This window comes from Myotis lucifugus, unplaced genomic scaffold, assembly GCF_000147115.1.
Source record: "Myotis lucifugus unplaced genomic scaffold, Myoluc2.0 scaffold_60, whole genome shotgun sequence".
In the NCBI taxonomy this organism is placed as follows: Eukaryota; Metazoa; Chordata; class Mammalia; order Chiroptera; family Vespertilionidae; genus Myotis; species Myotis lucifugus.
The window spans coordinates 4396108-4410660 of NW_005871108.1; the positions used below are offsets into that span (position 1 = coordinate 4396108).

Genomic DNA, 14553 nt, shown 5'->3' on the forward strand with positions numbered 1-14553 from the left:
AAGTCTTTGCTGACTTCAACATTAGGTCATCCGTGTGCTTTATTCTATAGATTTTTTTCTCTTGATTATGGGTCACATTTTTCTTCTTTGCATATGTAGTCATTTTTTAAAATCACTTTTTATTTTTTAATTACAGTTGACATTCAATATTATATTAGTTTCAAGTGTACTCCAGTGATTAGACATTATATAATTTAGTAAGTGGTCGGATGACCCAATAGATCTCGTACCCAGCTGACACCATACATAGTTATTAGAATATTATTGACTATATTCCCAATGCTGTACTTTACATTCCATTACTATTCGGTAACTACCAATTTCTACTTCTTAATTCCTTCACCTTTTTCATCCATCTTCTCAATCTCCGCCCCCCCTCCCCCCAATCTGGCAACCATCAAAATGTTCTCTACCTCTTCCTTTCTCTCTGAAATCAATAAAAATATTTTTTCCTCAACGTTTATAATTGTAATTACCAGAAGAATTATTCTAATAGAACCAACACTTCCATTTTCCAAAATTTTAGAGTTTTCAGGAAACTTTTGGATTTTAGTTGCCTTTACTTATCAAGTAATCAAATGCCTAAAATAAGCATTTGTTTGCTCATTAAATTTTTTATTTTTAAAATAGCTTTTTATTGATTTTAGAGAGGGAGAGAGAGATAGAAACATCAATGATGACCATAATGCAAGGCTTTTCTAAATAAATATACCTTAAGTCCTAGGGGGGGCGGGGGGGAACATCAGTGATGAGAGAGAATCATTGATTGGCTGCCTCCTGCATGCCCCACACTAGGGATCAAGCCCACAACCTGGGCACGTGCCCTGACCGGGAATCAAACTGGGACTTCCTGGTTTATAGGTCAGTGCTCAACCACTGAGCCATGCCAGCCAGGCGCTCATTAAATTTTTTTAAAATAAATATTCTGTAATAAAATGGAAAAACACAGTTTATATTTATTGTGATTTTTAACTTTGTTCTATGTCTTAGCTATGTAACTATGTAGATGAAGATTAGAAGAAAGTCGAAATTGTAATCTAGAATATTTAGTAGAGAGGAATTTTCATTAAAAATAATTTTTATTGCCGAACCGGTTTGGCTCAGTGGATAGAGTGTCGGCCTGCGGACTCAAGGGTCCCGGGTTCGATTCCAGTCAGGGGCATGTACCTTGGTTGCGGGCACATCCCCACTGGGGGGGCATGCAGGAGGCAGCTGATCGATGTTTCTCTCTCATCGATGTTTCTAACTCTCTATCTCTCTCCCTTCCTCTCTGTGAAAAATCAATAAAATATTTTTAAAAAAAAAGAGACCATCTTGGAGAGAGAGATACTAAAATATTTATGTTTAAAATGAAATTATATTTAGAGTATGGGTAGTAGCGTAATGAAATAAGATTGGCATTGTATTGAAGCTGGAATATCTATATTTGGGGTTCATTATATTCTTTCATATATGGAGGTTTTCATAATAGTAAAGCTTTTTAAAATTATTTTTGTACTCGGAATTTAAACGTAACATCTAAACTTCCTGATAGTTTTTTTTTTAATATTTATTTACCAGAATGGTAGCTGAATGGCGATTGTCTCGAGGTGTTGAAGAACAGACACAAGCTTTCTTTGAGGGTTTCAATGAAATTCTTCCCCAGCAGTATTTGCAGTACTTTGATGCAAAGGAGTTAGAGGTAATAAGTTTTTCTTCTTTTCTTTGCAGCATGCTGATAAATAATGCCTTCAGTTGTTTGCTTTCAACTCACTTTCCAGTGGCAATATTTTTTATGTAGGTAGGATGTTTAAAATCATATAAAAGAATTAACCAAAAAAAAAAAAAAAAAAAGGATTACTATCAGAACCTCTCTACAATGAATGGCTTATTTACCTGAATCTGTTTATATATGACACATCGGAAACTCAACCTTTCAGAGTATTATAGATACAGTTATTGATACATAGTTACAATCCATAGCCTCTTGATTAATTTGTTTTTTTGAATGTTGTTTAATATTCGTTCTTATCTATGTCTAGCATTATTATATAGGTTGTACACTTACCTATAGAAATCATTTGTCTTTTTCATCCCAAAAGGTCCTTTTATGTGGAATGCAAGAGATTGATTTGAATGACTGGCAAAGACATACCATCTACCGTCATTATACTAGGACAAGCAAACAAATAATGTGGTTTTGGCAGGTTTGTCTCACTTTATTTCTGTTGACAAACACACCATAATTTTTTAGAAATGTGTTTACCATATGTGAAAATAAGTTACATTAGAAAAAATGTATCAGTATATTCAGACCTGGTTCCATCCTATGCATTATAATAAATGAACATGGTTTATGGCACCATCCTTTTAAGACTATTGCCAAGTAAGCTATACACACCTTTCACCTTTGCTCAGAGTATAACTCCAGATGATAAGATGCTTTGGAATTTTATAGAACTGTCTAAAGTATGGTTTTCATCATTCATACCTCATTAAGAATTACATAATGTTCAGAAGGCAAACTTAAGAAAGAGACTTGGTTTGGAATCATACTGGTGTCTCTTCAGAAAAATGTCGGTTATAGCACATAAAAAGATTTTCAACATTACTAATAGTTAGGAAAGTGCAAGTCAAAATCACAAGGAGATATCATTTCACACCCATTAGGGTGGCTATTATGAAAGGGAAAAAACAATCCTTGGTGAGGATGTGGAGAAATTGGAACTTTCTGCATTGCTGCTGCGAATATGAAATGTACACCACTGTGGCAAAGTTTGGTGGTTTCTCAAAAAGTTAAACATAGAAGTAATATATGATCCTGGTTGAAGTGTCATTCCATATACCAAAAGGTGGCTGGTTCGGTTCTCAGTCAGGGCACATACCTACGTTGTGGGCTCGATCTCCAGTTGAGGCACATATGGGAGGCAAATAATCAATGTTTCTCTATTTAATGTTCTCTTCCTCCCTTTTTTTCTCTCTCTCTCAAATCAGTGGACATATCCTAGGTTGAGGATTTTTAAAAAAAAGAATTAACATATGATCCAGCAATTCTACTCCTAGGTATACCCAAAAGAATTGAGAGCAGGGACTCAGATACTTGTATACCTATGTTCATAACTGTATTATTCACAGTAGCCAAAAGGTGGAAGCAATCTAAGTGTCCATCAACAGATGAATGGATAAACAAATTGTGGTATATATATATACAAAGGAATATTATCCAGCCTTAAAAAAAAAAAAAAAAAAGGAAATTCTGCCCTAGCCAGTTTGGCTCAGTGCATAGAGCATTGGCCTGTGGACCAAAGGGTCCCAGGTTTTATTCCAGTTGAGGGGTACGTACCTCGGTTGCAGGCTCTTCCCCAGCCCAGGCCCTGGTTGGGGCGTGTGCAGGAGGCAACCAATCGATGTGTTTCTCCCACATCAATGTTTCTGTCTTTCCCTCTCTCTTCCACTATCTCTAAAAAAGATCAATGGAAAAATATCCTTGGGTGAGGATTAACAAAAGAAAAGAAAAAAAGGAAATTCTGACATAGGCTACAACATGGATAAATCTTGAGGATATTATGCTAAGTGAAATAAGCCAGCCACAAAAGGACAAATACTGTACAATTCCACTTATATGCAGTACCTAGATTAGGCAAATTCATAGAAACAAAGTAGAATAGAGGTTACCAGGGACTGGGGAGAGGGGAACTGAGGCAGTGGGAAGATAAGTTTAATGCATTTAGAGTTTTTGTTTGGGATGATAAAAAAAATGTTCTGGAAACAGTGGTGATAGTTACACAACAGAGTTAATGTACTTAATGCCATTGAATTGTACACTTAAATAGTAAATATTTATGTTATATATATTGTACCACAATAAAAAATTTTTTTTAGCCCTGGCCATTGTTGCTCAGTTGGTTAGAGCGTCGTCCCATACACTGAAAGGTGGCAGGTTCGATTCCCAGTCAGGGTGTATGCCTAGGTTGTAGGTTCAATCTCTAGTTGGGGTTCGTATCAGAGGCAGCCAATCAGTGTTTCACTCTCAAATCAATGTTTCTCTCTCTCTCCCCTCCCCCTTCCTCTCTCTAAAATAAAAAAACATTTAAAATTTAAAAATTTTAATTTCTGCTATTAGTCATAAGAAACGCAGATGAACTGAGCTTCTGTAACAAATAGGATTTGTATTTTAAAACACTTGATAGTAGTACAATAAGATATTTATCATTTAACATAATAAGATATTATGTTAAACATATGACCTATATTTCTCCTTAAATGTGCTTTAAACAGTTTGTTAAAGAAATTGATAATGAGAAGAGAATGAGACTTCTACAGTTTGTTACTGGAACCTGCCGATTACCAGTTGGAGGATTTGCTGACCTCATGGGTATGTATATAAGATTACTTTTCCTATAGAAAAAATTATCACACTGCTGTTACATCATTGTATATACAACTTATCAGAAATAAAAATAAGTGTAGCCATTTTCTTAAATAGTCATAGTTAACCTGGATCTGTCTAAACTTTTAAATCACTTTGTAATTCTTACCTGGAAATTTTAAGCCCTTCAACTAGACCCCACATTTTAACTTAGGATAGCAGTCTTCTATTTGTAAATCTGTTTGTTCATTCAGTCATTTGGCAAACATTTTTGTCTCTCCTATGAGCCAGGCACTGTTGGTTGTATTATACTATATTTTTAATGATGTGTTTACCACTCTTCCCTGTTATACCTGGAACTCCTTAAGATATAGGTCCATATCTTCATCTTTTTATTTCTGGCACCAAGCACAATACTTACCACATAGTAGTCACTGATTAAAGTGTGTTGTTTTGAAATGAATAACCATGAGAATATTTATTTTGCAACTAGATAATAAAGTAGATTCAAGTCTTCCTTTAACACCAATGTTATGTCAAGTACCATAGGAGGATAGAAGAGAAGTTGTGATCCCTAAGCCTGCTTCAGCTGAAGCAGAGGGTCAGAATTAAAAGAACTAGGCCATTTTGGGAGCCAGTTTAAATGCCTTTAAAAGCCAGAACAAAAAAATTTGGACATTACTCTGAGGGTATTAGAAGTTATGGAAACTTTTTGAAGAGAGAAAACTTGCTGAAACTGCATTTTAGGAAGATTTGATGAAAAAGCAGAGCATGCATTAAAAGATAGGGAGAGCCCTAGCTGTTGTGGATGAGTGTTTGAGCATCAACCTATGAACCAGGAGGTCACAGGTTCGATTCCCTATCAGAATTGTGGGCTCAATCCCCAGTAGGCAGTGTGCAGGAGGCAACCGATCATTAATTCTCTCTCATCAATATTTGTCTGTCTTTTCCTCTCCCCTTTTCTTTGAAATGAATAAAAAAAATATTTTAAAAATAATAATAAACTATTTTTTAAAAAAGAAAAAGATAGGGAAGAGCCTGGAGGTAGGAAGAAAGTATTGGAGCAATGATGAGAAACTGATCTTAGGAGATGAAAGTAGAGATAGAAAAGAGGAGATGAATGCTAGAGAAGTTCCAAAAGTAGAAACTGTACTCAATTAAAAGATGAGATAAGAAGAAAGAATGTCAAAGATAATATGTTATGAAATACGGAGAAATGGAGAAACTGTGGCATGTAGAGAACATGGTTTGAAAGTGTTAGGGAGGGCAATGAGTTGCTTAGAGTCTGCTGAGTTTAAGGTGATTGCCAGACAACCAAGTAGAAAATATTCAGGGGGTGGGGACTCTTGCACTCATGCACATTTTTTGGGACACCCTATATTTCTGAGCCTCTCCCCCCAAATTTTTTATTCAATTTAGTAGGTTTGGGATAGGGTCTGTAGTTTTGTAATTTTAACAGTTTCCCTGGTGATGCTGATATGATGCTGCTACATTGGGGATCACAATTTGAGAACCATTGTATTATTTAACTGTTGATGGTTTCACTATGTTTTAGGGAGCAATGGACCTCAAAAATTCTGCATTGAAAAAGTTGGGAAAGAAAACTGGTTACCCAGAAGTCATACCTGGTAAGTAAAATCAGAAAAAATAGAGAAAACAGCCTTTTCCAGTTGTTCTGTAGATATTAAAGCCTATTAGAAATGAAATATTTTCCCCATTGTATTGAATTATTCTTAACTTTTTTGAGGCATAATTTACTATAAAACTTACCCATTTGATTCAATGATATTTAGTAGATTTACAGACTAGTAACCATCACTACGATCCAGTACTAACGTATTTTCATCACCCCCAAACAATTTGCCCATTTCCAGTCAATCCCTTTTCCCACCTCTGAGTTGTTAATCTGATAGTTAAAAAACTTTTACCTTTTCTCTGACGGCACAGGAAGAAATCAATTCTAGATAGCTGTTGGGAGAACTACTTTCTAACATAGTGAACAGAAATACTATTTTCTCATAAATGCCATTTAACCACATTTCCAAAAATGTACAAAACTAAAAACCAACTGTAATCTTAATTAAAATATATGTTGGAATTTGACTGAAAGCTCGGCAATACTTTGACTTTATTTTGTGAGACATTTCTGTGGTTATATGTGGACTTCGATTACATTTTCATACACGTATGTGTGTGTTTTTTAAAATAATAACTTGCCCTGGCTGGTTTGGCTCAGTGGATAGAGCGTCAGCCTGCAGACTGAAGGGTCCCGGGTTGGGTTCCGGTCGAGGGCATGTACCTTGGTTGCAGGCACATCCCCAGTGGGGGGTATGTAGGAGGCAGCTGATCGATGGCTCTCTCTCCTCGATGTTTCTAACTCTCTATCCCTCTTCCTTTCTCTCTGTAAAAAATCAATAAAATAAAATTAAATTAAAAAAAATAAAAATAACAACTTGACCCATTTGTTGAAAATCAACTGACGATAAATACACTGGCTTATTTCTGGATTCTCAATTCTATTTCCATTGATCTATATGTATATCCATAATGGCAGTGCCACATTGTCTTGATTACTCTAGCTTTGTAGTAAGTTTTGAATTTAGGAAGTATGTGTCTTCCAATATTTTCAAGATTGTTTTGGCTATTCTGGGTCCTTTGGATTTTCATGTGAATTTTAGGATCAGCTTGTCCATTTCAGCAAAGATGTCAGTTGGGATGTTGATACAAATCACTTTGAATGTGTAGATCAGTTTGGGGGAATATTGCCATCTTAACAATATTTTGTCTTCCTATCAATGCACATGGATGGGATATCTTTCAAGACTATTTATTTAGGTCTTCTTTTTAATTTATTTCAACAATGTTTTATATTTTTCCATTATACAAGCCTTGCGTTTCTTCTGTTAAATTTCTTAAGTATTTTATTCTTTAAAACAGGGGTCCTCAAACTTCCAGTTCACTGTCCCTCAGACTGTTGGAGGGCCGGACTATAGTTTAAAAAAAAACTATGAACAAATTCCTATGCACACAGCGGCGGCAAAAACACCCGGTGGGCCGGATAAATGTTTTCGGCGGGCCGCATGTGGCCCATGGGCCGTAGTTTGAGGACCCCTGCTTTAAAAAATGTGTGTGTGTGTGTGTGTGTGTGTGTGTATATATGTATATATATATATATATATATACACACACACACACACACACACACATATACATATATATTATTATTATTTTATTGATTTCAGAGAGGAAGGAAGAGGGAGAGAGAGATATAAACATCAGTGATGAGAGAGAATCACTGATTGGCTGCCTCCTGCACACCCCACATGGTATTGAGCCTACAACCCAAGCTGCAACCAGGCATGTGCCCTGACCAGGAATTGAACTGTGACTTCTTGGCCTACAGGTCAATGGTCAACCACTGAGCCACATCAGCCAAGCTATATTTTATCCATTTTGAAGCTAGTATGAATGGGATTGTTTTTTCAGTTTCATTTTAGATTTTTTTTTATTGCTAGTGTATAAAAATACAATTTATTTTTGTATACTTATCTTGTCCCGTGTTTTGAATTGACCTCTTGTCCCTTTCTTTTTAATTTCGAAACCTAGAACAGACTGTGCCATTACACTGTTGTGAACAGCTTATCTCAGTCACACATGAGAACCAGCCTCATTATGTTATCAAGTTCCATGTTTCCATTTGTGAGAACTAACAGAAGTAATAATTGTAAATTTATTTGTCCTTTGTGGATAGTATTATTTCTTCTTTTGCCAAATGTTTAGGCCTTATCCTAAAAATATGGCAGAGGGCTAAGGCTTCAGAGCAGTTTCACTACTTGTTACCTTGTGAATGTGATAATAATACAGCCCAAAATTAGAAGATGCCCTTTAAAAACTCAACAGCTAAGACTAGGACAAAGATGTTCATTCAATAGGGACAGAATATTAGATATTAGAGAAGAACATTATTTCTTACTCTTAAAGTGGTAAATTTAAACCCTTTTTTAAAAATTTAAAACCTTTTGATAAGAGACCTCTGGCCTACAAAGGCTAAAATATTTACTATCTAGCCCAGCTGTGGGCAAACTACGGCCCCCGGGCCGGATCCAGCCCGTTTGAAATGAATAAAACTAAAAAAAAAAAAAAAAAGAAGACCGTACCCTTTTATGTAATGATGTTTACTTTGAATTTATATTAGTTCACACAAACACTCCATCCATGCTTTTGTTCCGGCCCTCCGGTCCAGTTTAAGAACCCATTGTGGCCCTCGAGTCAAAAAGTTTGCCCACCCCTGATCTAGCCCTTTACAGAAAAAGTTTGCTGACCACAGATCTAGATTAGGGTGGATGGAGGAGCATGAGAAGACCAATGTTTTACTGAATACCTGCTGAGCACCAGGCACTGTGCTATGTATATGCTTGTTTCTTCTTCATTCTATACTGAGAGATACTGTTTTTCCTATTTTACCAAAGAGGAAACCAAGACTCAAAAAGGTAATAGCACTTGTTCAAAGGCTCAGGGATAGATCTGGGACTTAAACCAGTTTTGCCTGACTTTAAAAACCAGCTTTGTTATATACTACACTGCCCATACGTTTCTTTGTATATTTTTATTTTCTCATACTAACAATTCTTACTTTTAGTTTTAACCGCCTGGACCTACCACCCTATAAGAGCTATGAGCAACTGAAGGAAAAGCTGTTATTTGCCATTGAAGAAACAGAAGGATTTGGACAAGAGTAACTTCTGGGAACTTGAACCACGGAAGGACAAGAACTTACTTGCAGTGTTTGTCCTTTTCCTTCTCTGCTTGTTGCACATCTTGTAAAATTGGACTGTGACTGTTTAGAGAGAGTTATCTGAGTATAAGTAAATTAATGTTATCATTGAGATTTATTTACCAGTGATTCTGGACTTTTATTCAACATTTCCAGAAATCGGATCTGCAAATGACTAGTCAAAACCTTAACATGAGATTTAACACATCATTGAAATCTGACTTGTCTTATTCCACTAGATTGTTTCCTTAATTATGTATATGTGTATCAAAAGTCTCACTCTTCCTTTTACATCCTAGAACAGTAACAAAAACATTTTAAACTCATGTATCTGTACTCTAAAACACTGCCATCCTAAAGCAGATTTTATGTGCGTGAAAGGATTGCCTCATTCAGAAATTGTCAGTATGAAGGGGGAGATTAGGCTTTCCCCAACCCAACATTTATTTTGTTTTTTATTCCACATATGCCAGGAAATATATGTAGTATGGTCTCTAAAACCCCTAGGTTTTTTTCCCCAAAGTCGAGACTCTCTGCCTTTTTGTTGGTAAGGGGGAAAAATGCTATTGCTTTGTCTTACAGAGCGAATGTCTGCCAACTACCCATCCATTACATAAGCCTGAACTTTGGTAATATATGGCTATGAAAATTAAGCCTCTATAAAGACTTCCCATAGAGATGAATTCTGATATTGAAATGTAGTTACCTGCAATATTTACTAGAGATTTATGAGATTAAATTAAGAGATAATGTAAGAAAGTAGACTTTTCTGATTCTACATAATGCTTGATTATTCATTTAGGGACCTAGAAATATTGTGTGAAAATGTATAAATATCACCCAAAAGGCTTTCTGCCCTATATTTTTAAAATACAGAATAGTTATATTTTAAGTAGCCCCGGCCCTAGTTCTATAGGGCTTGGCTATTTAATATTTTTATGGAGAAAACATTTAGTTCTGGAAAAGGTAAATGCTTGTATATATTTTTGCAGCCTGAGATCTCCCTTACTCCATTTCTTCCTTTAATTTAAGTGGCCACATGTATATGTCTTCCCTGCTGTGTTAGGAAAATGGGGGCTGGATATCCCAAGAATCAGAGGTTTTATAAAAAATACTGCAAATAGCAGACATAAATATCTCCAAATACTATCTTAAATTTTGGTATAAGCTGAACATTTGGAAATAGATTTATTGTAAGTGTTTAATTAGAGCAATTTCTTAAATCTGAACTAAATTGCTTTTAGAGTCCTTTTTCTTTGTGAGCATTGTAAATGCTAATAAATTGTTAAAATTTTTTTTTTTTTACTGCATGTTATGTTGAAATAAAAACAAAGTAAAATGAGCAAATTGCCTTATTCTTCTGCTCTTTTGGGAGGTTGGGGAAAGCAGCATTTCACAGCCTAGGCAGTAGGGAAGGACCTCACTTGTTTAATCAAACAGAGTGCTTTAAAACTGATCCAGCCACTCATAATAATGAATTCCTACTCTGTCTTTTATGATCTTATATTGTGCAGAAGAATCTAATTTTATTAAGACTTACAATAACTCTATTTAAGATTGAGATACTCATTTTTCAGCAAGAGATTGACATACTAATGTCAAGTCATAGAAATTTAAGTGAAATATGACTCACCTCCGCACAAAGGTCTCATGCTAAATAAGCTATTTCAGTCAAGCCCACTCTGCCCCTTTTTATTTATCTAATTAATAATCCGAAATGTTACCAGGGATGCCTCATGGAATTAGACTTTGCTATATTTATATCCCTCCTTGGTTTGGAATGTAACTCCATCCTTCTAAACTCCTAAGGTTAACTACTTCTATTTAATATTGTTGGTATCTCCAGCCCCCTCTTATTTGTTTTCCTTTTAGGGTTATTTACAAAATTATTTGTATATATGCTATGCTTTCATTAACTAAAAACGAAATAGCACCACTGGATTGTATATTACTGTATTAGCATTCCTTTTTTTTTCTTGAACTGTAATTTCAAATACTCAGGTAACTCTACAAATATCACAGGGAGTCAAGTGCTCTTAATAAAGGCCCTTAAGGGGGCTGCCTCACTTGCATTTCCTTAAAAGATGTAACTTTATAATTAAAGATTTTTGGTCTTTCATTTGCACATTTTTCTGTTAGTCTTGAGCAAGAAGGTTTTCCCTACCTGCATAAAGGACCAGATCTTACAGATTTCTGACTGTTTTTGTAAGTGGCCAGGTTACAGCCTGTCTGTTCTGATGGGTAGGTAGAAAAAAAAACTATAAAGACCCACCAAGGTGATACTGGATTTGGTACCTATTGTGAAGAGAACCAAGATGAAAACATCTAAGTCAGGACCCCAGCCATGGTGCTGAGTAGAGAAACACCAGCTAGTTATCAAGACTGACTGTTCTTTGACTAGCCACTGTGGCTCAGTGGTTGAGCATCGACCTATAAACCAGGAGGTCACGGTTTGATTCTCCTTGATTCCCAGTCAGGGCACATGCCTGGTAGGAGGTATGCAAGAGGCAGCCAGTCGATGATTCTCTCATCCTATCTCTGAAATCAATAAAAATACCTTTTTTAAAAACTGTTCTCAATAAGCTGTCCTGCTCATTAGCTTCAGAAGACCTTTTCTTATTGGGAAACAAGGTGATCAACCTCTTGCTTAAAGTAGAACTAGCGGCCCTGCCTGAGTGGCTCAGTTGGTTGGAGCGTTGTCCCATACACCAAAGGGTTTTGGGTTCGATCTCTGGTGCGGGCGCATGCAGGAGGCAGCCGTTCAATGTTTCTTTCTCGCATCAGTGTTTCTTTCTCTCCCTCTAAAAATTAAAAACATATTCTCCGTGCGGACTAAAACTATACAAATTAAAATTTAATAAAATAGAACCAGGGGAGAGAGGCTAAGGCAAGAGGGTTTCCTCAAGGTATCCTACAGGTAAGGATGTGGAATTTCTTAATATGCTGATCTAACAGTGACTGGAGGACAGAAACTGCAGGTTCTGAGAAATACACCCTCTCCTGTTTAATCTGCCCAATATAAGCAGCTAGAAAACTAGCTTCAGTGTGACTAATAAAAAGAGGGAACAGGTGTCCCCCACAGCATGAGGAAATCTTCCTTGGGGAAAGAAGTAATTGCTTTTACTGACCATTGGCTTTCCAGCCCCAAATCCTACAATGAATCAAACGGACTCAGCTGTGGTTGACTGGCTATTTTCCCAAACTTTTAGGAAGTGTCAGATTGAGTAACACCAGAACATACTGCTGTTACTCCTAACTCATTTCACTTGTCAATTCCTATGTGTCTTTAGGGCTTCTTTGTGGTCAGGACATATGGGGGTAGGATTCAAGGGAATTTTTGTGGTTAGCAAGGAGAGGAGGATCTTCAGTAGAGATCTCAGTGTTGGTCTCTTAGGAACAGGTTCCCATTAAGCAAAGATGCTATGGGCAAGAGGATTTCCTCAAGGCATCCCACAGGTAAGGATGCTGAGAATTTGCAATCATATCTGCAGATCACTGAAAACAGCCATACTGTTATTTTTCTTCATTTCTGATTCAGACCTGCTTTTTATTTGTCTTCGCTGTCCTAGCAATCAATACCATGCCTGTATTCACTTAGTCTCAGGGCGACTGTCAACACTTATTACTATGTCCCAAACATAGATATGTTACATGCAGTCATTTAGTCATCCTGGTCATTCTCAGAGATAATCACCTGTATTTTACAGATAAGAAAATAAATACTCAAAGTCATTAACTTGAAGTGTCCACTGCTATTTAGTGGCAAGAAGGCAAACTGGAATCCAGAACTGACTCCAAAGATTGCAGGGTTAAACGTTTTGCTCTATTGCTACTCACAAACTGCAATTCTTGGAGTCTTCTGTAACTTATTCAGCTGATCCATCTAATTGGTTTCCAAATCCCATCAAATCCATCTCTAAAACTTGAATAATTTCTCTCAGAGCTGCCTCCATTGCCACAGCCCACATCTTTACTCCTACCCTGGTTGAGTGTAGAAACCTGTCATTGCTTCCATTCTCTCCCTTCCAGTCCATCTTGTGCTGCCTGAAAATGGTCTGTGGGAGACCTCAGTCTCGTGCTTCTTCCGTGCTTAAAATCTTAGTGATTCCTCCATGTCCACAGAATAAACTCCAAAACTCCTAAGCCTGCCACTCAGAGCCAACCACTATCTTTAACTCCTCCTTCCCTCTCATTCTGGCTCCAGTCCTATGAACGATTGGCCAGTTTCTGTTTTGCTTCTGTGATTGTGATCTTGTCAAACCCTTTCACCCCTTAGCCTGGTTCTCCATATAAGTAAGATGGTGATGAACCCTTGTGTGCTTATTTTCTGGGATGTTTTGAGATCCAGTCTGCAGCCCTTACAGAGAACAGAACTGTTGCACGTGATACAGAGTTCCTTTACTCAGCTTTTCCGAATGTTAACATCCTGTATAACTTGGAACAGTTATCAAAGCTAATGACTTGACACTAAACTACAGCCTTAATCAGATTTCACCAATTTTTCCACCAATGACATTTTTCTCAGTATCCTCCAATCTGTGCCATCATTCTTGTCTTTCATGACCTTGACATCTTTTGAAGAGTACTGTCAGACTCTTTATATAATGTCCCTCAAATTTGGTTTAATGTTTTCTCAATAGTTAAGGCCATAGATTTTTGAGAAGAATACTACAGAAATGATGTGCCCTTAGTGCCTGATAACGGGGGCACACATCAATCTATATCTCATTACCAGTAATGCTAACCTTGATCCTCAGTTGGTGTCTGCCAGGTTGCCTTACTGTCGTCACTATCCAATCCTTTTAACTGTAGTACAGACACCCCTGGAAGGAGCACCAAAACCTTCCCGTTAAGAGAGGCTAAAGTAGAATTAAAAAATTGGAGTTAGCGCATCTGTGTTGAATTTAGCAAGCTCCAGTGCCTCAAGAAAAAGCATTTGTAAAAAGGGATGCTGAGGCTACTGGAGATAGCACGGGCCAGTAACGAGACACAAGGTCCACTAAATGGCAATTTATTTCCTGCTAGAAAATCCAGAAACCTTTGTGGTCTTTGAGAGTAGATGGCTCAAGAGTGGGAAAAGGAACAACATAGGGCTTTCGAAAGAAGGGGGCCCCTTTTAAAGGTGAGAAGGGGGAGGTAGCGAGTACAGATGTGATGTGGCTTCTTCAAGGTAACACGGGTGGGGCTGAGCTCGGAGTCCTCCGACGGCCGACTCCCAGGCTAGCCCTACCCATTTCCTATCTGAGCCTGCACGTAATATTCCCAAGGGGGTCGCGCTGGACTTTCCCGCATCTTCGGCGCATTTGGGCTCCGCGCCTCACTTTGCCTCAATAGGGACGCAGAGGGGGTGGGGGGCCTCTCAGCGACTTCCTTCCTCGCCTTCATAATCGCCCACCACCCTCCACTCGGGGCTTTCAGAGCCAGCTCAGAC

General features: G+C 37.3%; 1 protein-coding gene across 7 annotated transcripts in view; it reads left to right on the plus strand.

The window, feature by feature from the left end:
- Positions 1-11241, plus strand: part of ITCH (itchy E3 ubiquitin protein ligase) — a 118133-nt gene extending 106892 nt beyond the window's left edge. For 6 of the 7 annotated variants that reach the window (XM_006089423.2, XM_006089425.2, XM_006089424.2 and 3 more), the window contains 5 exons: positions 1561-1681; positions 2082-2186; positions 4258-4354; positions 5904-5976; positions 8988-11241. In XM_006089423.2, the coding sequence (XP_006089485.1) occupies positions 1561-1681; positions 2082-2186; positions 4258-4354; positions 5904-5976; positions 8988-9087 (496 nt within the window). In that variant the 3' untranslated portion in view covers positions 9088-11241. The remainder of the gene's footprint in view (positions 1-1560; positions 1682-2081; positions 2187-4257; positions 4355-5903; positions 5977-8987) is intronic. The other variant, XM_023754394.1, reaches the window with a different exon arrangement.
- Positions 11242-14553: the final 3312 nt, after the last annotated feature.